This window comes from Lagenorhynchus albirostris, chromosome 5 (assembly GCF_949774975.1).
Source record: "Lagenorhynchus albirostris chromosome 5, mLagAlb1.1, whole genome shotgun sequence".
In the NCBI taxonomy this organism is placed as follows: Eukaryota; Metazoa; Chordata; class Mammalia; order Artiodactyla; family Delphinidae; genus Lagenorhynchus; species Lagenorhynchus albirostris.
Window position 1 is genome coordinate 133,955,902 of NC_083099.1, and position 27,823 is coordinate 133,983,724.

At 42.3% G+C, this 27,823-nt stretch overlaps 1 protein-coding gene and 1 long non-coding RNA gene across 4 annotated transcripts; one reads left to right on the forward strand and one right to left on the reverse strand.

Annotated features, from left to right (window-relative positions):
* Positions 1 to 975: 975 nt before the first annotated feature.
* LOC132521310 (uncharacterized) lies at positions 976 to 4,315 on the reverse strand. The gene is made up of 3 exons (XR_009540807.1): positions 4,010 to 4,315; positions 2,059 to 2,103; positions 976 to 1,261 (listed from the first exon to the last, which is right to left on the reverse strand). It is a non-coding gene; the product is annotated as an uncharacterized LOC132521310 (long non-coding RNA).
* IFNAR1 (interferon alpha and beta receptor subunit 1) lies at positions 3,767 to 27,823 on the forward strand. 3 transcript variants are annotated; one of them, XM_060150853.1, is made up of 11 exons: positions 3,767 to 4,131; positions 9,151 to 9,274; positions 14,682 to 14,860; positions 17,310 to 17,467; positions 17,581 to 17,722; positions 18,610 to 18,724; positions 21,971 to 22,170; positions 22,280 to 22,437; positions 24,893 to 25,043; positions 25,535 to 25,680; positions 26,897 to 27,823. In XM_060150853.1, the coding sequence occupies exons 1-11, from the start codon at positions 4,059 to 4,061 to the stop codon at positions 27,131 to 27,133; spliced, it is 1,683 nt and encodes a 560-aa protein (XP_060006836.1). In that variant the 5' UTR covers positions 3,767 to 4,058; the 3' UTR covers positions 27,134 to 27,823. The 3 variants fall into 3 exon arrangements, with proteins under 3 accessions (XP_060006836.1, XP_060006837.1, XP_060006838.1); XM_060150854.1 differs by lacking the exon at positions 3,767 to 4,131 and having other exon boundaries at positions 9,182 to 9,231; XM_060150855.1 differs by lacking the exons at positions 3,767 to 4,131; positions 9,151 to 9,274; positions 14,682 to 14,860 and adding an exon at positions 15,010 to 15,098.

A 27,823-nucleotide genomic window follows, 5' to 3' on the forward strand; every position in this document is an offset into this window, starting at 1 on the left:
TAGTTAATAATAATGTACCAGTCTAGAATCATTAATTGTAACAAGTGTACCATACCATTGCAAGATATTAACAACAGGGGAAACGGGAGGGGGGGAATGAAGGGAATATATGGGAACTGTCTATACTTTCTGCTCAATTTTTCTATAAATCTAAAACTGCTCTAAAAAGTGAAGTCTAGGGTTTCCCTGGTGGCGCAGTGGTTGAGAGTCCGCCTGCCGATACAGGGGACACGGGTTCGTGCCCCAGTTCGGGAAGATCCCACATGCTGTGGAGTCGCTAGGCCCGTGAGCCATATCCGGAGCCTGTGCTCTGCAATGGGAGAGGCCACAACAGTGAGAGGCCCACATACCGCAAAAAAAAAAAAAAAAAAAAGTGAAGTCTATTAATTTAAAAAGTTTTTAAATAAATAAGGATTGGGACTTCCCCGGTGGCTTAGTGGTTAATAATCCACCTGCCAATGCAGGGGACATGGGTTCGAGCCCTGGTCCAGGAAGATGCCACATGCCTTGGAGCAACTAAGCCCATGCGCCACAACTACTGAGCCTGCGCTCTAGACCCCTGATTCCAATCATGAAGAAACATCAGACAAGCCCAAATTGAAAAGCATTCTGTAAAATAATTAGCCTGTAAAAAAAAAAAAAAGTCGGTGTTGTGAAAGCCCAAGGCCAAGTAACTGCTCCAGATTAAAGAAAGCTAAAGAAGTTCAGGGGAAAAGAAGTTCAGGGAAAAAGAAGTTTGCATGCATACTTGTATGTGTAGACAGAGATGACAAATATGACGAAGTATCGACTTGGTGAATCTGGGCAAAGGGTATGCAGGAGTTCTCTTACTATTTTTGCAACTTTTCTGTAAGTTTGAAATTATTTCAGAATAAAAAGTTTAAAAGAACATGTTTTATGGAAAAACTGCAAGCGTAACTGATGACGAATTTCAGCCTCTGCACACTGGTGCTGGATGAAATCTTGGAGACTGGGTTTTGGGTGAAGTAGAAAGAAATAGCTTTATTGCTTTGCCTGGCAAAGGGGGCCACAGTGGGCTAAAGCCCTCAAGCCTGTGTGTCCCGGCCTGCAGTGGGTAGTGAAGAGTCTTGCAGTGTTCCAGGAGCAGGGTGTGATCAGCTTGTGGACATTCTTCTGATTCGTTGGTGGTGAGGTAATTGGGAGTCAGCATTATCAACCTTCTGGTTCCAACCGGTCTGGGATCTACGTGCTTGTGGGCAGCATACAGTTAACTTCTTCCACCTGGTGGGGGTTTCAGCATCTGCAAAACAGCTCAAAGGATGTGGCTCAGAATATTATCTATAGCCCTTGAGAAGGAACTAAAGGTCCTTGACTCTGTTTAATGACTAAACTATTATTATTTTGCCTTGCTTGACTGTTTTCCTTTCTTTCTGCATTTTCTCACTTCTCAGGTCAAATTTATTCTTTTTTTTTTTTTTTTTTTTTGGCGGTACTAGGGCCTCTCACTGTTGTGGCCTCTCCTGTTGAGGAGCACAGGCTCCGGACGCACAGGCTTAGCGGCCATGGCTCACAGGCCCAGCCGCTCCGCGGCATGTGGGATCTTCCTGGACTGGAGCACGAACCTGCGTTCCCTGCATCGGCAGGCGGACTCTCAACCACTGCGCCACCAGGGAAGCCCCAAATTTATTCTTTGACTAAAGTTTTTCTACAGACAAAAGGCAGACGGAGGACATGGAGGGGTGGGAGTAGGGTCTATTCTGGGAAGGCCTGATAGGGTCCTGCTCAGTTACATAACCTCTGATGGATCATTTTGACTTGAATAAAGGGGGTGAGGGGGAAGTTCTAGGTTAAGGTTACAGAGCTAGCACCACACAGGAAATTAATTCATGTTTCATCCAGAGACAAACTATCACAGCAAACAAGTTGAAACTGAAGTGCACAAAGTACTACAGGGTGTCACGTCTGTGGTAATTTTTAAAAATTCAATCCAATTTTATTAAGATACAATCCAATCTTTACAATTATTGTATTAAGATGGGAAAAACCATGAAAGTCTTCTGTGCCATTCAACTGGTTTTACAAAATATATTTACTGACCTTTTCTTTAATAAGTATAAAACATTAGCATGTCATGTAGCAATACTGAAAAACAAAACAAAGCATTAAATCCATTAAAATTGGTTTTATTGTGAACAAATGAAAATCAAAAGAAACTATACAGGTATTCACTATATATAATTCTTGCATTTTAAAATAGATTTGGGGGACTTCCCTGGTGGCACAGTGGTTAAGAATCCACCTGCCAATGCAGGGGACACGGGTTCGAGCCCTGGTCCGGGAAGATCCCACATGCTGCGGAGCAACTAAGCCTGTGCTCCACAACTACTGAGCCTGTGCTCTAGAGCCCACGAGCCACAACTACTGAGCCCGCATGCCAAAACTACTGGAGCCCGCATGTCTAGAGCCCATGCTCCCCAACAAGAGAAGCCACCGCGATGAGAAGCCCACGCACCCCAACGAAGAGTAGTCCCCCCCTCGCTGCAACTAGAGAAAGCCCGCACGCAGCAACGAAGCCCCAATGCAGTCAAAAATAAATAAATAAATTTTAATAAAATAAAATATATTTGGAAATATTTCCATTTGAATGTGATTTTTGTTGCCAAAAATGCTATGTGCATCTCGAGCTGCCCACCAAAGTGGAGGGAAATTTTTCAACATATTTTAAAATATTTCGAATGAAATGTTTCAGTCCATGAAATACTTTGGGCCCATTGTTCTATTCCAACTAGTTTGCAAGAACAACTTTTGGACGGCAGGAAATAAAAACTTTAATGAAAACCATAAGTCGTTGTCAAGGCTTTTAATGAGAGTATGATTTAATAAGTTCAATCAGGAACTTCCTTCTTCCATTTAGAGCCACATATTCTCATCTAGTATTTTTCCATCTATGACCTCAATGGAAGCAAGACACTCACATACTCAGAACCAAACCTAAAATTTTATGAATCACAAAGTAATAATCCAAGGTTTTTAAAAATGAGGGCTAACAACTGGACAGATTTACTAAAAATCATTGTTCACTTGAAATGGGTGAATTTCATGGTATTCAAATTATACCTCAGTTGTTTACAAGGCAATATTCAAGCGCATAGTTCTTTACCAAAACTCATTTTACTTTATAATCGAGCATTAAATTGTCTGGTTCTTATAATTAACAGCTACGCCTTTGACTACTTATTTCATCATTCGTCCTTTACATTTTCCCTTTTGTGTATTTTTATAATGTACATAATCTATTACTAACGTACTTAAATAACCATTGAATAATGGCCTCAAATTATTTACTGATAAGGGCAGACGGTCAAAAGAGCTTAGAGACCTCTGTTTCGGACACCACCCCCAAGGCCCGGACGCCGTCACGACCCTCTCCAAGGGACCCGTGCTGCCCCGGGCCAGGTCGCTCGGAAAATGGGAGCTCAACGTGTCTAGGCTTAACTCTGGACACGCCTACCCTTCGCGGCCTGACCCGCTCGGAAGCTTCCTCATTGCTTTCTCCCTTAATCCCCAAGCCTCCCCAACACCGCTTTCCCAGGCTCCCTTGTCCGCTACCCGGGCTGGGGAGGGCGAGGGACGAGAGCGCCCGACTGTGGCCTCCGGCTGCTAGTAGCGGGAAGTGAGGGGGCAGGGGGGACGAGGGGAGCGGACGCCAGGCCGCGAGGCTTGCGCAGACGCACTGGCAAAGTTCCGCGTTCCTGCCGGGGGCAAGGCCTCCGCTTAGACGCGGTCTTCCCGGAACCCCAGAGTGTACCGCGAGTGTGCGGTCTCGGGCCGGAAAGAGGGGTCGGGGGGGAGGGCAGCGGAGGCTGGGCTGCCCACCGGTGTCCCACGCGCGTGCGCGGACGGTGGCACGCGCGCAGAAGGGACGGCGCGTGCACTGGAGTCGGTGGGCAGAGGGGCGGGGCGACGCGGAGGTGGGCTTGGTGAGCTTGGGGCGCAGGCCCGGGGACAGCCAGTGCGCCCACCCTTCCTTCGTGCCGCCTCGTCCTACCTGCGGTGGCAGAAGATGTGACTGGAGGGCTGCCGGCGGCCCGCGGACTATGCTCGCGCTCCTGGGCGCGACGACCCTCATGCTGGTCGCTGGGGCGCCGTGGGTGTTGCCCGCAGCCTCAGGTGAGAGATGGCGTTCCCTGGGGCGGGGGCTGGGCGCGAGGCTGGACAGCGGCAGCGTGGGAAACCTCGGACCCGGGAGGGACAGAGGTCCTCTCTGGGAGACCTCTGGTTGTCCGTGGTCGCAGCGCTCACATTGAAACCGACTTGGGCTCGAAAATCAAACGAGAGAAAGTGGTGTTCAAGATCTTTCCACACCGCTTGCTTGGGGGCGCCCTCCTCGCCATCCCTTCCGCCCTGTGCCTGTTCCCTGGGCTCCTACCCCGCGGGGCGGGGTGTGGGAGAGCTTTGGTGTCGAGTTTGTTTCCGTCCGAAAAATCTGGCAGCTCGACTGGACTTTTTAATAATAAGGCTTTAGCCACGAGCTGTGTGCTGCTGTTTCTTCAATTTAGTAAACAGTCACTTGGTCCCATGTGGGAGGGGGATAAGGTTTGCAAGCATTTCTCTGCCCTCAGGATTCGTACAATCTAATAAAAAAGTAATAATAATAAAAGAAAAATACAAAGCCAAAATACAAAGGCTGGGAGCCACCAAGCTAATTTGCTGCCTTTCTTAACTTAGCTGGGATGCATGGAGGAATGGCAGCTATCATACGGTTGACTTTGTAGTGAGAAGGGGGACTCGGTGTCCCCCTTCGTCTTTGTAGGCCCAGAGACAAACAGGGCCTAGCAGCTGAGAGCAGGAATCCAGGAGTTGGTGAGGCTGCCTAGAGGGCTTAAAACACCTGTTTGTTTAGAAAAGCATATCCTTATTTTCTGGGGTACATGGTATCCTATCTATCTTGTCCTAAAAAATAAAACAGCCAGTTGGTTATTTTACCAGCATAATGGGTTTCTTCCAGAATAACAGAGGAATTGCAGTTTGGGACAAGCAAGTTAGGTCAAAAACCTTAGGCAAGTCCAACAACAAAAAGAGAAGAAGGTGACTTGATAGAGAAAAAGGAGGAAGTTGGGTGTGGCTGTTTTGAGAGAAAGTCCATTGGAGGAAAGCAAGAGTTCAGGATGGTGCTGCTTTTCCCATTGGTTGGGCTTGTTGCTGGTAGAGGAGAATTCTTCCTCCTGGGGTCTGGAATTGATGGTGAGTGAAAGTGCATGAAGGCTCCAGCTTCTGGCCTCCTGACTTCATTTTAAATGATGTTTCCTTTATTCTGTTTCACACCTATTTCTCAAACTCTTCCACATACATGGTATATAGTATATGGGTACTAGGGTCCTGGTGTAACCCCTGGTAATTTCTTTGGAGTCTTTTGTTCATGAAAATTTTGCCTTAAACTCATGTTTGCTTTCGTATAAAAAGACTTTCCCCAGAATTTTCATGTAAAATTAACATTCCAGGAGGGCGTTCATTAAGATCACAATTTTAATCTGGATTAGAGGAGAGCTAAAATAAACTTCACATACACCTGGCATCTATTGCCCTCCTAACTGTGTACCAGGCACTACTCTTAGTGTTTTAAAGGGATGAACTCATTTAGCTTTCAGAACAAAGCTAGGCACTGTTATCCTCATTTTACAGAGGAGTGGACTGAGGCCATATAGCTAGCCAGTGCTTTAGGAGGAAATCAAACCCTGAGAATCTGGCCTCAAAGCCCTGGGGCCTAAGGCTAGACTTTTTCTAAAGGTCACACAATTTAGTTCTTGATTATCCACCTATATGTTAAGGGCTTAGTTATCTTTCAGTTAACTAATCTACTTTTTTCTCAAAGGAATAGCAATGTTGAAAACTAAATGAAATGTTAACCCTAACTTGAGATCATAATGTTGCTCTATGTTTCAAAATCATCAAACTGTTCATACTTTCAAACTAGTAAATGCAACTCTGGGATCCTAGTCTAAGAAAACTATCCAAAATATGGGAGGAAATTTATATCTGTATAGATGTATGTGTCTGGATTTATGTCAGACTTAAAAATATGGTAAACCATGGGACTTCCCTGGTGGTGCAGTGGATAAGACTCCACACTCCTAGTGCAGGGGGCCCGGGTTCGATCCCTGGTCAGGGAACTAGATCCCACATGCATGCCGCAACTAAGAGTTTGCACGCCACAACTAAGGAGCCCGTGTGCTGCAACTAAGGAGCTGGCGAGCCGCAACTAAGGAGCCCATGAGCCACAACTAAGGAGCCCACCTGCCGCAACTAAGACCCAGCACAACCAAATAAATAAATAAATACTAAAAATGTATATATATAATAAACCATTTCTGGTCATCAATATGAATGTGAAGGGTTGAAGCAACCAATTGTATAAATAGAAATATTGGATTAAGTACCCTTTTATATATTTTACATGCTAAAGGTTGAAATAAACTATTATCAAAGGGATATTGCTAATACTAATAGAACAAAATCTATGAACTCTAAAATCCTATTTAATAACTATTTCCAAGTCCCTGTCCATTTATCAGTCAATTATTTGTTTGTCTCCCAAATGCCAAGATGCCTCTAACTCCAGGGTCTCCTTCCCTTAGTAGCAGAAGGATTTCATCTCTGAGGAAATACCTGGCTCTACCCCAGGTATCAAATTGCTGCATCCTATCTCAGGGCCCAGAATTACTAGAATTAGAATATTCTGGGCTGGAGACTACAAATGCCATCAGACCTTTTGTTAACCCCATAAACCCAGTCACTGTCCTTTGACTGCAAAGAATCTCTAAAATTCCAACAACTGGGATGGGGATTAAGTTTAGAGTGGGATACGAGGGAGTAATTCTATGCGGTGATGATGTCTCGGAGAATAGGAGTGTAAAATAGAAAATGTGGGTGGGGAGACTCAATGAGTACCCCCCCAAATTAAAAAGAAAAATCAGAAAATGTCTCCTCAGCTGTCTCCCCTTTGGACTCCGTACCATAATATCTCTAACCGGAAAGTAGAGGCAGCAATCCCAATAAATAAAAGTTCTATACAAGGACCTCTGTAGTAGAAAGTCTGTGAGGAGATAACATCCTTGTCCTGAAGCAGAAGTATAGGCTAGAAATATTGCAGGGAAAAGAGTAAACTTAAAAGCTGGTCTTTTAAAAATTGTAATTTATCATCATGAAAGATCAGTCCTTTGTGATATGGAAAAAGTTCCTGTGAACTCAGCATTAGTCTGAGGACTCTGTAAAATGCAGGTTAAGTATGAAGCTATGTATACCTTGCCTTAAGGAACTTCCAGTATGGTTGGAGGTTGTGTTTAACATAAAGAAGCAATTTTTCTAAATAAATGTATTTATTTTATTTATTTATTTTTGGCTGCGTCGCATCTTCGTTGCTGCGCACGGGCTTTCTCTAGTTGCGGCAAGCAGGGGCTACTCTTCATTGCGGTGCGCAGGCTTCTCACTGTGGTGGCTTCCCCTGTTGCGGAGCACGGGCTCTAGGCGCGTAGGCTTCAGTAGTCGTGGCATGCGGGCTCAGTAGTTGTGGCTCGCGAGCTCTAGAGCTCAGGCTCAGTAGTTGTGGTGCACGGGCTTAGTTGCTCCACAGCATGTGGGATATTCCCGGACCAGGGCTCAAACCCGTGTCCCCTGCATTGGCAGGCAGATTCTTAACCACTGCACCACCAGGGAAGTCCCAAAGAAGCAATTTTTAAAAAATGTCTTCAATCAGCAAGTTTTGAGAGCCTGTTAGATGTCGGGTACTGTGCTGAGTACATCTACTTTAGTGTGAAATTGAGTGGTGCAGATTCATGATGCAGCATGTAAAGAAAGAGCAAGGTTGGCATGAGCTGCAGTATTTGAGGAAGGTTTTCTGTTAGGGGGCAAACTTGAGCTGGGTCTTGGAGGATTTGGGCGGTCAGAGAGGAAGAGAAACGCTATTTGGAGAGGCCAAAAAGGAAAAAGCAGAAGGTAGGGCATCCAACTGGTGGAAGATTTGTACTAGAAGTATAAGAAATAAAGGGGGAAAAAAAAAAAAGAAGTGGCAAGGGGTGGGGGGTTATAAATTAGGAGTATGGGAGTAACTGATACAAACTACTATACATAAAATAAATAAGCAACAAGGATTTACTGTATAACACAGGGAACTATATTCAGTATCTTGTGATACCTAAAATGGAAAATAATCTGCAACATGTATATATAAAACTGAATCACTTTGCTGTACACCTGAAGCTAACACAATATTGTAAATCAACTACACTTCAGTTTTTTAAAAAAGCATAAGAAATAAAATAGGTTTCTAGATGGAAGTCCTTAAAAATAAACAGAAGGGGCTTCCCTGGTGGCGCAGTGGTTGGGAGTCCGCCTGCCGATGCAGGAAATGCAGGTTCGAGCCCTGGTCCGGAAAGATCCCACATGCCGCAGAGCGGCTGGGCCTGTGAGTCATGGCCGCTGAGCCTGCGCGTCCGGAGCCTGTGCTCCGCAGCGGGAGAGGCCACAGCAGTGAGAGGCCCGCGTACCGAAAAAAAAAAAACAGAAGGGTTCAGACGACACATTCAGTGGTCAAGACCCTTTCAGGTTCCTGTAGGGCTTGGGTGACGTGATAAACTTTTATATCTCTATCGATTTTCCTATGTGAATGTTTGGTTCCTATGAATAGTTGTCAGCTCTGAAACCACATCTGTTCAGCTCTCTATCAGAGTATATCCCTCTCTGAACATAGTATGCGAAACCAAATTGAGGCTGTTAAACAGTGCAACCCTGTATCCTTTACGTCAGTATCACTTCTAAGACCAAAGAAAAATACGATTTTTATACAGAGACTTTTTTTTTCCAGTTAAAAGACAATGCTTACCTTTTTATGATTTATTTTTTCTACCTTTATTGAGGTATAATTGATATATAATGTTTGCTTTTTATAGATTTTAAAAACTCAACCAACTCTCTCGAATGCAGAGATAGAAATAATTAGCAGCCTCCCTATCCTGAGAGCAAGCACTAGGTTTTTTTAGATTTCTTTATATACTTAACTTTTATATTTTATATTTAAATGTATTCATTCTCCAATCAGTGATGTGAAGAATAACATTTAAAAATATATAAAATATCTATAGTATGTATATATGTGTGTATGTATAACTGTCTTCTTTCTTACTGCCTTGACAGGGGGAACAAATCTAAAATCTCCTGAAAATGGCAGGGTCTGCATCATTGATGACAACTTTATCCTGCAGTGGAACAGCAGCCGTGAGTCTGTCAGGAATGTGACTTTTTCAGCAGAGTATAAAATGTACGTTACTCTACTTATTGATTTGCTGAATAATTTTTACCAGTTTAACACCATAAATTTTTTTTTCAGATTTAGGAAATATTTGGTTTTTCCATTTTTTAAAGAAAATGCCTATTTTGCATAATATTTATAACTTCATTTCTACAAATAGAGACACAGTCAAATTCATCTTTGGGTATTGAAGCAAGAGATTTGGGGGACGAGGCTAGCAGACAACTTCTGTAGTCCACAGCCATACCTTCTCTGTTCTGTATGCTCCAACTTCTTTAAATTTATTTATTTATTTATTTATTTATTTATTTTTGGCTGTCTTGGGTCTTCGTTTCTGTGCGAGGGCTTTCTCCAGTTGTGGCAACCGGGGGCCACTCTTCATCGCAGTGCGCGGGCCTCTCACTGTCATGGCCTCTCTTGCTGCGGAGCACAGGCTCCAGACGTGCAGGCTCAGTAGTTGTGGCTCACGGGCCCAGTTGCTCCGTGGCATGTGGGATCTTCCCGGACCAGGGCTCGAACCCGTGTCCACTGCATTGGCAGGCAGACTCTCAACCACTGCGCCACCAAGGAAGCCCTCCAACTTCTTTAAATATAAATTAGGGGCTGACCTAGAGCATACCTTGAGGATATGGAAGAGTGCCCCTAAAGGTCTAGCCACGGTCTTGCAATAGGCTTCTGTGGTCAGGCTTTCCTCTTGTCTCCATCATACACGAAGTTTTAATTCTAGATACACTTTATAAACATCAGTATATTGGACCCTGCCTTCCCACAGACTCAGTGTTTCTGGTGTTTCTGCCTCTTCCCTAGTGCTAACTTTCTACTTAATGATTGCCAAGAGGATAGGCAGACAGGGAGTTGTGGACGAAGGGATTACAGAAGGAAATACCACTCAGAAAGTACAGTACTTTGCTTTGGTTTCTGGGACCCTGTCTGCTAACCATGATCCCTCTCCAAGAAAGAGCAGGCAGGGAATCAGGCAGTGAAGAAACAGGGTGTAGGACCTCTAGAACCAGGATTCCACCACTTCAGCCCGGTTGTTCTCCAGTTGATGGTTAGTAATTTGTGTCTGTGTGTATATACAGTTGACCCTTGAACAATGGCGGGGGTTAGGGATGGTCACCCCACCCAACCCCCATCCCGTGCAGTCGGAAATCTGAGTATAACTTTACAGCAGGCCGTCCATATCTGCGGTTACGCATCTGTGGATTCAACCAACCCTAGATCGTGTAACATGTATTTATTGAAAGAAATCTGCGTGTAAGTGGCCTCACACAGTTCAAACCCGTGTTGCTCAAGGGTCAACCATATATATGTATACACATACACACACACACACACACACACACACACACACACACACACATATGGTTTTTCTCAGAGCTGATAATTTAACAGTTTTCATCTTTAGAGATTTTCTTTAAATTGAACTTTGAGTTTTGTTACCAAATTTGTTCTTTGCCTTAGTTCAGAATGTTGTTATGAAACAACTATTTTAGGTATAATAGAGATTATTTCAGATTCCTTTATTTAAAATTACCCTTGTAGGGACTTCCCTGGTGGCGCAGTGGTTAAGAATCTGCCTGCCAATGCAGGGGACATGGGTTCGAGCCCTGGTCCGGGAAGATCCCACATACCGCGGAGCAACTGAGCCCGTGCACCACAACTACTGAAGCCCGCGTGCCTAGAGCCTGTGCTCCGCAACAAGAGAAGCCACCACAATGAGAAGCCCGCGCACCGCAACAAAGAGTAGCCCCCGCTCACCGCAACTAGAGAAAGCCTGCGTGCAGCAACGAAGACCCAACATAGCCACACACACAAAAAAAAATTAAATTAAAAAATAAATAAATAAAAATAAAATAATAAAATAAAATTACCCTTGTAATAAAGAACAGAGCCATAGACAGTGCTCTCGTGTTCTTGTTCTTTCACACGTTCTGTCACTTCTACTAAATTGTCCAGTTCATGATAATCTGTCGGTTCTGACTTTAGTATCCAATGCACTATTTCAGTGTGTTCTTTCTCTATTCTGTTCTGCTAGCTTTATAAACAATTGCCTTGTAAGAACATGCCAGGTCACAAGTTCGGGGAGCCAGTTTAGCGGTTAGTGTGATGTAGCGTTATATGAACTTGAGCCATGCTGCTTGGGTTTAAATCTATCCTCTGCTACTTATTCTCTCTGTCACAGTCTCCTTATCTGTTAAGTAAAGATAAAAAATTAGTATGATCATATGTAATTTATCATTCAAACCAGGGTACTTGTGAGAGTGAACAGAAGCACTTGATTTTAGATAAGCTGGAACAATAAGGTTAAACCAGGACAGTCCCAGGCAGACTGGCCTGGGACACCCCAGTGATGAAGCATGTAACTCGGAAGGCTATTGTGAGTGTTGCACAATTGTGTATCAAGTGCGCATAACAGTGGTGCAGAGAACGTGGTCAACCAAAGTGTAGTTAATGTCAGCAGCAGACATTTTTTTCAATATAGTGTTTCTCAGAACATTAGACATATCACTGGTGATAAATGATACACAGACACATAAATAAGCTGCTGGGATACCAGTGCCTGTAGAACATATGCTTATCTAAGACGTCAGTGTTTGTGACTTATATCTAAAATGTATTATGGGGACTTCCCTGGTGGCACAGTGGGTTAAGAATCCACCTGCCAGTGTAGGGGACACAGGTTTGAGCCCTGGTCCGGAAGGTCCCACATGCCACAGAGCAACTAAGCCCGTGGGCCACAACGACTGAGCCTACTCTCTAGAGCCCACAAGCCACAACTCCTGAGCCCCCGTGCCACAACTACTGAAGCCCGCGCACCTAGAGCCCGTGCTCTGCAACAAGAGAAGCCACCGCAGTGGGAAGCCCGCACACCACAATGAAGAGTAGCCCCCGCTCGCTGCAACTAGAGAAAGCCCGCGCGCAGCAACGAAGACCCAACACAGCCAAAAATAAAAATAAATTAATTAACTAAATAAATGAATTTATTTATTTATTTAAAATAAATAAAGTGTATTATGACGTATGTAGTGTGCAGTCTTCATTCAACAAACATTGAACGCCTTTTATGCCAAACACTCTTCTGGGTACTTGGAATACGTTAGTGAATAGGAGTGACAAAGATGGCATGAAGTTTTATTATGAAACTGGTTTTATGAAATGAATTTTCTATTGGTTACACATTTATTTTCAAGTTATATTTCTGTTGTGATCTAAACACTGTATATGATAAAGTTTGTTTTTTTTTTAAGAAAATATAAAAGTAGCTACTACTGTAGTAGCTCCCTTACATGCAAAAGCAGTTGTAATAGAGTGGGCAGCTGCATCTCCTGGAGCAGGAAAGACAGATGTAAAGAGTGAGCGTGGGTTAAAACCATATCAAGGCTTAGTTTTAAATTTTTTATGCGGTTTTCTGTTGAGTATAATAAAAGTTCTCCATATAAATGGACCAGAAATGCTTTACTGACCTTTTGCCTGGAGCTCATTTTATTTGACCCTCTATGCACCTGATTTAAAGAGGTCTGTGTACCCTACCCACTTCCCAGACTTCCTTAATCTCCTAATTTCTCTGGAAGTATATTTTCTAATAAATGACATTTGAGGGGAAAAACAATCTGAATTTTTGGTTTAGATTTTTAAAGTCTGGATGTTAAAAAAATAGATTCTGTTGTGGAGGAGTTTCTCAGGAAGATTTGCATTTAAATCAAGGTATTATCAATGCCAACTCTAATCTCAAATAGGTAAATCTCAGATAGGTAAAGAAGGGGAAACTCGCCAGGAATGAAGTGTATATGGTAGTGTATATTATTGGTAACTTTTTTTCTTTTGGCTGTGTTGGGTCTTTGTTGCTCCACGCGGGCTTTCTCCAGTTGCAGCGAGCGTGGGCTATTCTTCATTGAGGTGCGCGGGCTTCTCATTGCGGTGGCTTCTCTTGTCGCGGAGCACAGGCTCTAGGTGCGTGGGCTTCAGTAGTTGCAGCACTCAGGCTCAGCAGTTGTGGCTCGCGGGATTAGTTGCTCCACAGCATGTGGGATCTTCCCAGACCAGGGATAGAACCCTTGTCCCTTGCATGGGCAGGCGGATTCTTAACCACTGTGCCACCAGGGAAGTCCCAGTAACATTTTGAAGATGTTTCTTTTTTGAAAAATAAGGTAGACTTGAATTGGAGTCAGCACAAACATTATTTAGATATCATCCCTAATTTCTATTAGCTTTTAATAAAGAGCATCCTTAGCTTTTTATTAAAGATGCTTTAGGGACTTCCCTGGTGGTCCAGTAGTTAAGACTACGTGCTCCCAGTGCAGGGGGCCTGGGTTCGATCCCTGGTCAGGGAACTAGATCCCACACACATGCCGCAACTAAGAGCCCACACGCTGCAACTAAAAACAAAAAAAGGATCCCGCATGCTGCAGTGAAGATCCCCAGTGCCACAACTAAGACCCGGTGCAGCCAAATAAATAAATATTTTTTAAAATAAATTAATTTAAAAAAAAATAAACATGCTTTAGCATCTTTAAAATGAGGTCTACAATATTACCCAAAAAAATAAAAATCAGCTAGTGCTAGAACTATGAATTAGGCTTGACAAAAATGCCTTCTCAGAGGATAGTTTCTCTCTTTGGTTTAAGGCAGACAGGGCTTACCACAGGCAAAAATTTTGAAATCTAATGTTTGTTTTCTGTCCCTCACCTTCACTTCAGCCTCCTGTCCCCTTTGTAGCAACATGTCCTTTCTGTTTAAGGCACTCTGTGCCAACTTAGTTTCTTCACATGCTTAAAAAAAAATCTAATATCACCCAAACTTTTTAATGGACTAAATCCACATTGAGAAGTTTGTTAGTTTATGTTAACATTTTAAGTTCTTTGTTTCTAGTCATGTAACAAAGGAATTATAGAGATCAGTATGCAGAAGGAATGGTTTGGTTTTGAGAAGAGCAGAGGAAATTCTCAAACCATACCGATTCTGAGGTCTTCCTTAGGGTTAGTAAGTCTCTTCATAGGAAGAGGTCAGAAGGGAATCATCAAATCCACTTCCCAAATTTTCAGTAAGGAAGAGAGGATCCAAAATACAAAGTAGTTGGCCAAAAGTCACACAACTGTCTTTAACAAAGCCAACAGTAAGTGCACTTTTATCTTATGGGTTCTTTCTTTCTCTGCTTCTTTGAAATCCTAATGCATTAGGATTTTTTACATTAAAAAGTTAACTATATGTCAGAATTATTCCATTGTATAAATAATAACTTGGTATATATGTATTGAAAAAGAGTAGAACGTTACACACAAAAATATTGTCAGGACATTAACTCAAGTAGAAGAAATAACTACTTACACTTTATAATGTTAATGTAAATAGAAAACATGTTTGTCACTCTTGTATTTATAATGTTCATTCATTCATTTGCTTTTTTATCTTGAAGACCAGGGATGGATAATTGGAAGAAATTGCCTGGGTGTCAGCATATTACTAGTACCGAATGCAACTTTTCTTCAGTCAAGCTTAATGTTTATGAAAAAATTGAATTGCGCATAAGAGCAGAAAAAGGAAACAACACTTCTCAATGGCATGAGGTTAAGCCATTTATACCATTTCAAGAAGGTAAGAAGTTGCCAGCTGAATTACACTGTATTCTTTATTAAATATTACCAGAACAGCCTCTTCCCAGGCCCATTCATTTACATGATATAAAGTCTCCCATCTTTAAAAACAAACAGACAAACAAACAAGGATTCCCTTAAACCGGTATCTCCTTCCTGCTATGGCATCATTTTCCTGCTTTCCCTACGGTGCAGGGGACCCCAAACCACCCCTTCCACCCCGGGCTGCGCAGCAGGAGGTGAGTGTCGTGCGTGTCGGACGAGCGAGCGAAGCTTCATCTGCCGCTCCCCACCACTCTTCACCACTCCCCACTGCTCCTCACCACTCCCCACCACTCTTCATCTCTCCCCACCGCTCCCCACCGCACCTCACCGCTCCCCACTGCTCCCCACCACTCCTCACCGCTCTTCAGCTCTCCCCACCTCTTGCATTACCGCCTGAACCATCTCCTCCCATCACTGCCGCCCCCACCAATCCGTGGAAATATTGTCTTCCACAAAACTGGTCCCTGGTGCCAAAAAGGTTGGGGACCGCTGCTATAGTGGCTGTTCTCAAAGTGTGGTCTCCAAGACCCTTTCAGGCGGTCTATAAGGTCCAAACTATTTTCTTAGTAATTCTAAGACTTACTTGTCTTTTTCATTTTGATTCTCTCGTGAGTGTACTCTGGAGTTTTCTAGAGGCTGTTTGATGTGAAATGGTGACTGACTGAATGCAGAAGTAAGTGTGAGACACAGCTGCCTTCTTTATTAAGCCAGACATTAAAGAGATTTGAACAGAATGTGAAATAGCACCACTTTCCTCACTAAGCTTTTTGGCTTGTTTGTTTTGGGAAATATAGTCATTTTTTATCACATAGTGGGTTTTATCATTACTATTTTTTAATGAATTGGTAGATATTTTAAATTTTTATCAGTTTTAATGTTTAATATGCTAAATATTCAATGACATAGCCCATGTAAACAAAAGCTCTTTAGGACCCTCAGTTTCTCTAAGAGTGTAAAGGGGTCCCAAGACCAAACAGTTTGAGAACCACTGCCCTATACCAAAACTCACACGAGAATGATCTGTACCCCCTCTCTGTACACTTTTCCTCCTACACCCTCTTCAGCCCTCTCCATCTGAGCTTTGTTCCCCATCACTACCCTGAAACTACTCTTGCCGAGGTTCCCGTGACCTCCACAGCGCCTAGTGGATTCCCTGTCCTCTTCTGGCCCAGTTCCCCTGTGGTATCGGCGTGTTCATCACTCCCTCCTTCCTGAAACCCTTCCATCTCTGATCTCTAGGGCGCTGCCCTTTCCTGCCTCTCCTGCTGCTCTTTGGTTGCTCCTTTGTCAGTTTCTTCTCATCCCCCAGACCTTTAAATGTTGGACAGCTGCAGGGCTCAGTCTGCAGGGCTTGGTCGTTGAACCTCTTCTCCTACGCCCCCTCCACCAGGAATCGTATGGCTTTCAACATCATCTGTGCTCTTGACTCCCCAAATTATATCACTCCAGCCGCATTCCTTCCCCTTACCTTAGACTCATATCACCAGCTCTCTATTAAGCATCTCTACTTAGAGGTCTACAAGTCGTCTCAAATTTAAAATGTCAAACAGAGCTCTTGATTTTCCCCCTCCAGACCTGCTCTTCTTGCAGTGTTTTTCATCTCGGTTAATGACGTCACCTATTTATTTGCTCAGGCCAAGAGCCCTGGCATCACCTTTGACATCTCTTTCTCTCATGCAACATCCAGTCCATCAACAAATGCTGAGTGATCAACCTTCAGAGTATATCCTGAATCGGATCCCTTCTCACTTCCACTCCTGCTACCAGCCTTCGCCAGGCCACTTCCATTTGTCACTCGAACTGCTTCCGTAGCTTCCCTGCTTCCTCACACATCAACCAGGGTGATCTTTCCCGGATGTGAATCAGGTCTCAGCAGTCCTCCAGAGACTACAGACTCAGACGACAGAGTTCTGCCTGTTACCTACCTGGCTTCTAGCTGCCTCTCTGATCTCATTTTCTACCACTCAGCCATTCGAGCGCCCCCTACTGTCTCTTGAAAATGGTGAGCATGTTCCCATCTCAGGGGCTCTGCCCTTGGTGCCCCCTCAGCTGGGGACGCTTCTCCCCTCGAGACGTGCACGACTGACTCCCTCACCTTGTTCAGGTTTCAGCTCAAACGTCTCGGGGAGCCTTCTCCTCACTAACTTACCTAAAACAGCTCTTGCTGACATTCTCTGTCCCTTTACGTTACTTCATTTTTTCTTATAGCACACGTGACCTGATAACATTACATGCACTTGTGTATTTGGGATTTTTGGCCACATCCCTCACTAAAATGTGAGCTCCATGAGGGATTTTCTCCATTTTAGATGCCAGGCACATATTAAGTGCTTAGAATTGTTTGTTGTATGAATGTTTGGGCTTGTATTCGTGAACTTACATAGTAAATGTTTTTATTTTTACAGCTCAGATTGGTCCTCTAGATGTACATTTAGAAGCTGAAGATAAGGCAATAATAATAAACGTCTCTCCTCCTGGGACAAAAGACAGTATCATGTGGGCTATGGACCATTCCAGCTTTATATATAGCTTAGTCATCTGGAAAAACTCTTCACGTCTAGAAGTAAGCATTATCTTTATCTTTGTTTGATGTGAGAGAAGAATGACATGAATTCATTCTAAAACTTGACTTTTTACTTTTTTAAAGAACAGACTTCTTTTTCTTTTTAATTATAGGAAAGGACTGAAACTGTTTATTCCAGAGATAAAATCTATAACCTCTCACCAGAGACTACTTATTGTTTAAAAGTTAAAGCAGAACTACGTTCACCAAGAAGAGTTGGTTTCTATAGTCCAGTGTATTGTATAAACACCACAGGTAAGGAGGAAGTCTTGCTTCAGATTCAATAACCATGTATATAAATTGGCAACCTGTCAATCTGGGCATTTTTCCAATAGTTGCTAAAGCTTATGTGATGGTTTAATAGACATTAAAGCAAAGGCATTCTAACAGCATTTACGTAAGCAACAAATGTTATTTGGGATTTTTGTCTCAAGTAAATAATAATGAAAATTTTGCATAAAATCCAAGTATTTTCTAATAAAAAAATTGTTTTTATTCAGAATCCACAAGAAAGGGAGGTAGTTGCTAGAAGAACAGTTAGTCTTCCAAAAAGTTTACCTTTATAGATGAAATGTTAAAATATGAAAGCATCCTGATACATTTAATCAGTGACATCTTGCCAACAATTAAGGTTTAAGGGCAGGAGCTTGGATTTATTATTTTAATTATAAGTTTAATATGCTTTGTTTTTAAAATCAAACAGTATAGAAGGGTTTAAAGGTTTCCTCTCCTGCCTCCTGACCCCCAATTCCATTTACCAGAGATAAGTATCACCAGCAGTCTGTGTACAACCTTTCATACTTTTTTCAGGGCTTATGTAAGTATATACTTAGACTTACAGTTTTGGGGGTTTTGTCTTTTAAATTAAAAACTAAGGTCCTGCCAGATATATTTTAAACTTGCTTGTTTAACCCAATATATTGAGGCTCTCTTTTTATGTCGGCACATATAGATCTATCACATTCTTTTAAATGGCTGCGTAGTATTCCCCTGTGTGAATACACACCATAACTTATTTCGCTGTTACGTCATTATGGTAAGACGCAAGCGTTTTATCTTCTCGCTCATGCTGTTAGGAGTTCTAGCCATCTGCCATCTCACTGGAGAAAATGTGTGTGTGTTTTGTGCTCTTTGTCTTCTAGAGAAACACAAAGTGCCTTCACCAGAAAATATACGAATCGATGCTAAAAATCAGGTCTATGTCCTTCAATGGGATTACGCACATGAAAACACGACTTTTCGAGCTCAGTGGTCCCAGTAAGTTCTATTCCATAAATGTCCTTTTGCAGTTCATTTTGCCCAGTTTGTTAGGTTTCTTTTCACTCGGCTTCAGCCACCTGCTGCTCCGTGCACACGTGTGGCCTGAGGGAAAGGTAGTTGTGATATACTGGAACTGGAGTGTTTAATTCTAGTCCCAGGATGTCATTGAGCTAATCACTTAACTTCTTTGGCCCTCAGTTTCTTCACTTGTTGTAAAATGGGTGTATTCTAATAATATCTAGTGTTCTTACCGGCTCTCTTTTTTTTTTTTGAAGGTGTGATTCTAGTTGCATGTGCTATTTCCTCAATCTGGAATACTTGACACATGGCCGTGATCTTTTCTTCAGAACCCACTTCTTCCATGAGTCCTTGAAATGATCTGAGTCCAGTCACTCTGTCGTGTTCAATTCAAGTTAGCCTTCCCATTGTCTTGATCATTTTAGTGGCTTTGGCAGAGTTTTTAGTGATCGCTTTGGTGGGAAATTAAGAAAGTTGGAGAGAGCTGGGCTCTACGTGATTGAGTAGAGACCAGTCAAATATGAGTGAAGCTTAGCACCATGTGAGTGGAAGAGGACTGCATAAGTTTATACTAGTTGGAAAACTGTAGGGGATAAGTAGAGAGGGAGGAGAGAAGAGGGTAATCAAGTGGAAGGTGAAGTGGACTATGGGAAAGAAAGAGATACTGAGGACTGAGGAATAGAGGGGCCAAAGGCAAGTATAGGTAGAGCAGGAAGGGAGGAGTGAGAGGCAAGAGACTAGAAAGACGCAGAAAAAACGAGGGAAAAGGAAGTCAGTACTGCTGCGATTGATTGCTTTCGACCCTTTGGTGTTAGTTTCGAAGCAGTAACAGTTTGCATAATAAACGCATTCATGTCATACACGCCCTTACGGATACACACACACACACACACACACACACACACACACACACACACACACACACACACACACACACACACACACACACACACACACACACACACACACACTGATCAGGAAACTGTACAGGAGGAGTCTTTTATGTATTCTTCACTTTCAAAAGCATGTTAACCAGTAGGGCCACAGACTAGACAGGGATGGGGGTTTCTGATGGCTGGTCTCTACGTTTCTTCTGGGTCCTTAGCACACTGTACAAAGCACTGAAGGAATCGTAAAGGTACAGCAGAATAAAACACATGGCGCTAGAAATCCGAAGCAGTTATCTGCCTTTGCATAGCAAAATGTGATTTAGGACTGAGGAGTGGAGTACAGACTATAAGGGTTACAGAGTCAGAAGCGTAAAGGTGGATGGGGCTGGAGAGACCGAAGAAGCCCTCTGGAAGGAGATGCAGTGTGAACCAGGCCTTGATTGCTAAGTCACATGTTTTTAAATGACAAGAGAGGGCATCCCAGGCAGGGGCTACACACAGGGGGAAGCTCAGGATATGAAGAGACAAAATTAGGTTGGGGTAACGAGGAGGTGTTCATTTTGCATTGCTCTGTAACGAACTACCACAAACTTAGCAGCTTAAAACTCACTGTTGGGCTTCCCTGGTGGCGCAGTGGTTGAGAGTCCGCCTGCCGATGCAGGGGACACGGGTTCGTGCCCCGGTCCAGGAAGATCCCACATGCCGCGGAGCGGCTGGGCCCGTGAGCCATGACCGCTGAGCCTGTGCGTCTGGAGTCTGTGCTCTGCAGTGGGAGAGGCCACAACAGTGAGAGGCCACGTACCGCAAAAAAAAAAAAAAAAAAAAAAAACCACACTGTTTATTATCTGTCCGTGACTTTGGGTCAGGAGTCCAGGTGTGGCTTAGCTGGGTTCTCTGCTCAGGGTCTTGCAAGGCTGCAGTTCAGGTGTCAGCTGGGGTGCTGTCTCGTACAAGCTGTCTCGTGCTGTCTCCTTAGCTCATGTGGTGGTTGGCAGAATCCATTTCTTGCAGCTGCAGAACTCATGGTGACCTGCTTCTTGGAGGCCATCAAGAGAGAGAATCTCTGTCCTCTAGAACCTCTAGACCCTCTTTTAAAGGGCTTATCCGATCAGGTCAGGCCCACCCAGGATAGGCTCTCATTTGATAAACTCAAAGTCAACTGGTTTGGGACCTTGATTTCATTTGTAAGATCCCTTCACCTTTGCCAAATAATGTAACCTAATCAAGAGTTCATGGATCCTGCCCACACTGAGGCGGAGGGGATCATGTAGGGCTTGTGCCCCAGCAGGTAGGAATTTGGGGGGCCCGTTTGGAATTTTGCCGACAAGAAGGGAGGACCTGCTTTGAGAGTAGCAGAACATTTGGGCCTGGGAGAGCAATGAGAGAGAACATTGAATTAATAGGATGGCGTAAGCTTAGACTTAGCCTCTGACTGCCCTGTAGGCATTTGAGTGCCATTGGGAATTTTGTGTTGAGGAACGGGTAACGTGAGGCCTGTGTTTGAGGAGGGTGAAGGTGGCCACATTGTGTGTGGTGCAGCGGGACTAAGGAGACAGGACAGACAAGGGGGCAAGTCAGGAGGCTGTTACAGTTCCAGGCTTGAACTGAGATGCTTGGAGCTGTTGGTTTCTGAGCAGCTTACTTAACCTCTCCAGGCCCAGTCTTGCTCTGTGCAGACTTGCTCTTAGGACACTGGTGTGTATCTCTGATACAGCACTTACCCACAGGTGTGCTGGTACGTTTAGCAGCTGGCTTTCCAGAAGGGAAAAGCCTTATCTGTAGCATTTGCCAGTTTTTATAATATAACTACTCCTATTATGGCCACTGTCAAGCTCCCAACAGGTCACTGAACATGCATTTGGGAAGATGCACAGTAAGCCCTCCGTCATATAGCGTTTCCGCCGCATAGACACGGTAGACGTAACTAGCCTTGAGCATAGATAATAAAATGTAGGAAAATAATTAGGACAAGATGAGTATTTATTACTTTTGTTTTTAATATAATTTATTTATTTGTAAGTTTATGTAACTTAACTTTTAAAAATGGCTGTATTTAACAACTAGCTGGCAGCATTCCTGAAAATTTAGCAGTTGTTTCTGTGCACCGGTACGAGCCAACCCTAGCACACCACTACCTTATCACACTCTGGAGCAAGATCTTTGGTTTTCTTTTGTGAACATGTCTCTTCCACCATCCTGTGAGTTTCCCGAGGGTGAGGACCGTTTATCTCTGTAACCTTAGCCCCTAACAGAGTGTCTAGTGTATTATAGGTATTCAGTAAATGTTTACTAAATTAATGTGTTTGGAATAAAAAGCATTTTTTTGTCTTAAAAGTGAGTTTTTAAAAAGGATTCCTGGGAGTCATTCAGACAAATGGAAACAAATACCAAACTGTGAAGATGTCAAAACTACCCACTGTGTGATTCCTCAAAATGCTTTGCCAGAAGGAATTCACCGTATCCGTGTACAAGCATCTAATGGAAATAACACATCTTTTTGGTCTGAAGAGAAAATATTTAATACTGAAATGAAAAGTAAGCCGATAGTTTTTACTTTACATTGTAATTCTCCAATTTGGTACGAACTCTTAAAATTGTTTTTTTAGTCTAATTTGAACTTTGTGTCTTTACACATTTTTTCTAGCTATCATATTTCCTCCAGTCATTAGCATGAAATCCGTTAATGATGACTCACTGCACGTCTCTATCGGTGCTCCAAAAGAGTCTGAAAACAAGTCTGTGAACCAGCTTTACCCACTAATTTATGAAGTTATTTTTTGGGAAAACACTTCAAACGCTGAGGTAAAAAGACTATGTAGTATAGGTTTATAATTTAGAGTTATAACTGTGGTTTGCTTAAACAAAGCTTGAAGTTAAAATTCTAGGGAAATTTTTAAACTTTAAGACTATGTGATTAACTCAGATATTTACAATAGGAAGCAATGAGCATTTCCCATGTTTTACACAGTAAGAGTTACGATCACCTGCATCTGGGCCCCAGTTAATTGTTGTTGTTGTTATTGTTGTCTCTTTGGCCACGCCACGTGGCATGCAGGATCTTAGTTCCCCGACCAGGGATGGAACCCGTGCCCCCCGCAGTGGAAGCACGGAGTCCTAACCACTAGACTGCCAGGGAAGTCCCCCCGCACCCCGCAAGTTAGTTTTTAAAATTCAGATCCTGAGCTTATTCCCTCTCAGTCAGAATCTCTGGGGGTAGAACTCAGGAATTTGTATTTTTAACAGGATTCTCAGGTGTTCACGTACCAGGGTTTCTCAACACTCTTGACATTTGGGTTGGCTGATTCTTTGTTGCGGGAGCTTCCTTGTGCATTATAGGATGGCTAGCAATACCATTGGCCACTACCCACTAGATGCCTGTAGCGCTCCGTTCCAGTTCTGACAACCCAAAATACCTCCAGATATTGCCACATATCCCCTGGGGGTGGGGCACCTCCAAGAGGGCAAAAATTGGTTTTTAGGGCGCAAAAGAATCTTAGTTGTTACAGTGGTTCGTGACCCTCCAGGAGGAAAACCTGCCTCGAGTGTTCAACTTCGCCCAGCAAAATCTTATTCAACTTTGTAAAGGGGGAGGGATTAGGAAAAAATAGTCTAAAAAGGCTCCTTAGGGGAGTAGTCATGACAAAAGGGTTGAGAAACACTTGTTTAAACCCTAAAATTCAAAAACCACTGACAAAGCTAATATACATCAGATAATCCACATTATTCCTAGATCACTTTTCCCTGTGGAATTGCAAGCAAGGAATCAACCTTTAAAAATCTTGTGTACATAAGTTGGTAAACTCTGTAACTTCATTTTCTGTTGAAAATCTAAGAAAATTCCAGCAACTTGCTAGTTTCATTTTAACGATCTGAACACTCTGTAACCATAGCAGAATTTAGCCCTGTTGAGCACTATGGTTAGTTCTCAGTCATCCCTAGATCAGAAAGATCTAACTTTGTGTCTCAGGCCCCCAAATTGTGTAACCTTAGGCAAGGTGGTTAACTGCTAAAACTTTGTTTCCTCTCCTCTAAAGTGGTGGTGGTCATAGTAACTTAATTTTTTTTTTTTAATTGGGGTATAGTTGTTTTACACTGTTGTGTTAGTTTCCACTGTACAGCGAACTGGAGTTCCCTGTGCTATACAGCAGGTTCTCTCATTAGTTATCCATTTTATACATATTACATTGTAACTTAATTTTTTTTGAAAGGATGTTTATAAGGTTTAAAATGAGGTAAAATATATGAAAATACATACCACATTGCTTGACAAATAGTAGATTCAATAACGTTTTTTTTTCCTTTGGCCATCCTATGCTGGGTAACTCATCAATAATTACAATTGTAATAACAACTCAAATTTATTGAATACTCCTTATGTGTCAGGTACTGGGCTAAGTATTTTACATGAATCGTCTCAATCATTCTTCAACCCTGCCAGACAGTTTGATTAAATTACTATTCAGCAAATACTTGGGATGGAATATTCATTACTGCCTCATTGATACTAGGCTGTAAACAGTGGAATGGGAGTGGGTGTGGTATGAGCAGAGGCCTTAAGTGCGCATGCGTGCTTCTCCCATTTGTCAAGAGGAAAGCAAGCTCCAGGTGGTCTCTGGCCCCAGGCGGATGGGAGACTGTGGAGCAGACCTAAACCTGATCCACGGCCTCAGTGAGCGTTCCCCCAGCACTTTGGGACACTCACGAGTAAGAAAAACATCTTTTGAGCCACAGGCTCTTTTGTTACACAGCATTGCACAACATTATTTTGTTGGCCTTGTAATGTTTTGTTATACATTATTGTGGCAATAGCCGACTAATACAAATAGGAGTAATAATTGTCCTCACTTTACAGATCTGGGAGTAGGGCCCAGGGAACTTAAATCACTTGCCTAAGGCCACGTAGCTGTGAGTGATATCTTGCTACAGGCAGTTTGAGGCCAGAACCTCTGCACTTAATTGTTCTGCCACTAAACAGAGATAACGTGATGGTGATTAAACCAAATCAGCATGTACTTATAAAATAAATTAGAGTCATCTCAGGAACATATTTTTTTTTTTGGCAGCAGCCATGTTTAACTTTTGAGTTTGGTTATAATGTGTTGTCCAAAACAAATTTATATTTCTCAAACATATACCAACTAAGTGTTTGGGAGAGGCCAATCTTAGCTTGACTATTTAAGGAATTCAGAAAATAGATATTCCCTGTATGAGTTCTTGGGGTTCTAAATTTTATCAACGATTTACTTATTTTTTATAGAGAAAAGTTGTAGAGAAAAGAACGGATGTTACCTTTCCTAACTTGAAACCGCTGACTGTATACTGTGTGAAAGCCAGAGCATTCACTGAGAATGGCAAGTGGAATAAAAGCAGTGTTTTTAGTGCTACTGTGTGTGAGAAAACAAAACCAGGTCAGAACCTTTGATTGCATCTTTTCTTTTTTAATGTAACAAGACTTAATAAAAATAACCAATTCATTGAAAGGTGTAAAATATTTCCTTTCTACCACAAAAATATAGAGAATATTTTCTTCATGAACTGTGTGAGTACTTCACGCCGAGCCTTCCAGTTTTAGAAAATATTTTTAATACTCAGCTTAGTTCAGTGGTTTTTGTATGCTTTCTATTTCATGCATATCTGCATAATTAATTTCCTTTTATTATTACTCTTAGAATCTAATGAGACTATTTTCATTTTTTATATAATCCTTAATATAATTATTATGTGGCAATCCCTTAATTAGTTCAGTTGTGAATTTTTTTATGTTATTGTTGGTATTATTTAATAGAATGTATATTTCCTTTCACGTGGCTGTATTTGTTTCACACAAACTGTCAGCAGTCTTAATGTATTTGTGTGTCAAAACCTATATAGATGCTAAACACCATTTATTTGTTTTTAGGAAATACTTCCAAAACCTGGCTTATAGCTGGAACTTGCACTGCGTTATTTTCTATCATCGTTATCATTTATGTTGTGAAAGTCCTCTGGAGATGTATCAATTATGTGTTCTTTCCATCAAGTAAACCTCCTTCCACTGTAGATGAGGTATGTTACTTTTCTTTTCAACAGTTAACTGGATTTTTCTTAAAATGAATGGGAAATATATTTGATTTCAACAGAATGTAAATGTTTTCTTGATATTCAGAAAATAATACAGACTGATTTGGGGTTTTTTTCTTCAGAGTTTCAGGAAATTAACTTTAGAAACGGTCATTTAATAGAACATAACATGGAATAGTAAGGTGTGTCCTTAATCTCCTATTTTTTGGCAGCTTGGTTACTGTGGCACTTGTTTTACCGTTGAAAGTCTATATTCACAAGAAGATTAAAACATTCTCATCAGTGCAAAAACTGTATTCTGTGGATAAAATCACAAAAAACGAAGGAGCAAAACATGAGTTTCCTTTCACAGCACCCGGTGTTTTAGTTGGCAGAGTTAGTGAAGGAACTGAGTGAGGACACCAGCCTGGGGGTGGTGTGTTCACTGGGGCAGCTTCCACGCTGCCTGCCCTGTTTCAGGTTCTCCAGGCTTTGGAGCCAGAGACCTGAAGGTGAATTGTTGATGGGCTGTAGTGTATTTGCACTTACTGGCTCTGTGAACTTGAGCAGCTCTCTTAAGGGTACTTGAGCCAGTGCCCGTAGCCTGTAAAACAGAGCCAGTAGTACCATCCTGCAGAATTGGGAGGACCGAAGGAGATAAACCAGAAGGGCCTAACACTGTACAAACGTTCCATAAATATGAACCGTTTTACTCTTTTATGCCTGAGTTTTTAAATAATCATTTCTATGTACTCTTCTATTCAGAGCTGTTATTTAAAAAACTTAAAACTATCAAGTTACAATAGCTCTTTATTCTTAGTGGGACAGGAAAAAATTAATTTCTCCCTGTGCTTTCTCTGGGTATTTGTGGATTAGATACCAAAATTTTTATTATGTCAAAATAAAATGTCCCAAATCCCAGTGTTCTCCATTTCCTTCCTCGCCCACACTCTTCCACTCCCCACCCCTGATAGCACAGTGGACCTTTCTTAGGAACTCTTCATATAATTCCCAAAAACAATACCAACGTGTACGTGACCTCACTAGTGATGGTCTTATTCTAAACGTTATAGTGCAATCGATATGCTCTTAGCTTGCTTTTTAATATGCATGTCAAAAGATAGGGTTTCTAGAAAACTTAAGAAACCACGCTTATTAGAACTAGAAAACTAATTTTTGTGATTTTAAATAATCTGTTTCTGTTCTTTCCCTTTTGAATTAGTATTTCTCTGAACAGCCAGTAAGGAATCTACTCCTTTCCACTTCTGAGGAACAAACGGAAAGATGTTCTATAATTGAAAATGCAAACACTATTACTGTCATAGAAGAGACTAATCCAATTGAAGATCACAAAAAGTACAATTCCCAAACTAGTCAAGACTCAGGAAACTATTCTAATGAAGACGAAAACAGTGAAAGTAAAATAAGTGAAGAACTTCTGGAACAGGAAACTGTGTGACCAGGAATGAACTCGAAAATACTAGGGAGTCTTGCGGGAGTTGCAGTGGGAGCCTGGGCTCCTCACTCCTCTCAGTAACTAGCAAGAGAATATTTGCTTGTGGGGGAAGAAAGATCATCTTCAGATCGTAGGTCCTAAAAATACAGGCAAGCACTTAAGTATTTGAAAGGAATTTGGAGAAGAGTTTTCTACATTCTTTTCCACGTGTAAGGTCTTGAAAGACCTGTCATGGGACCGCCCTGGATGTGAGAAGTTAAATCCAGAAGATGCCCTCTGTCTTCCTAATGATTCCCTAAGCTCCACCGCGCTGTCGTGTGGTAAGGGCGGCGCTTGTGTTCCCATTGGCTGATACTGTCGCCGTGCTGCCACTGCTGCTGCATATACCATCTGTCCCTTCTCCATCCCAGTATTACAGTCCATTATTTTTCAGGACACATTTAGAACATATGGTCTTTTCTTTGGACACGAAAGTAGGCCCTTTGGAAATGTCTTTAGAAAAGCCTGAATACCACCATTACTTGGTTTTCTGAAAAGGTAGCTTACTCTGGAAAACAGCTGCAGATGCCAGAAACATGGTATGGTCCTTACAGATTTTCCAGGGGAATTCTATCCGTTTTACCAATTACATTGGCTTCTACATCACAGTTACCTATCCCTTCTACGGTTTAGGATTAAAACCAGATAATCTTT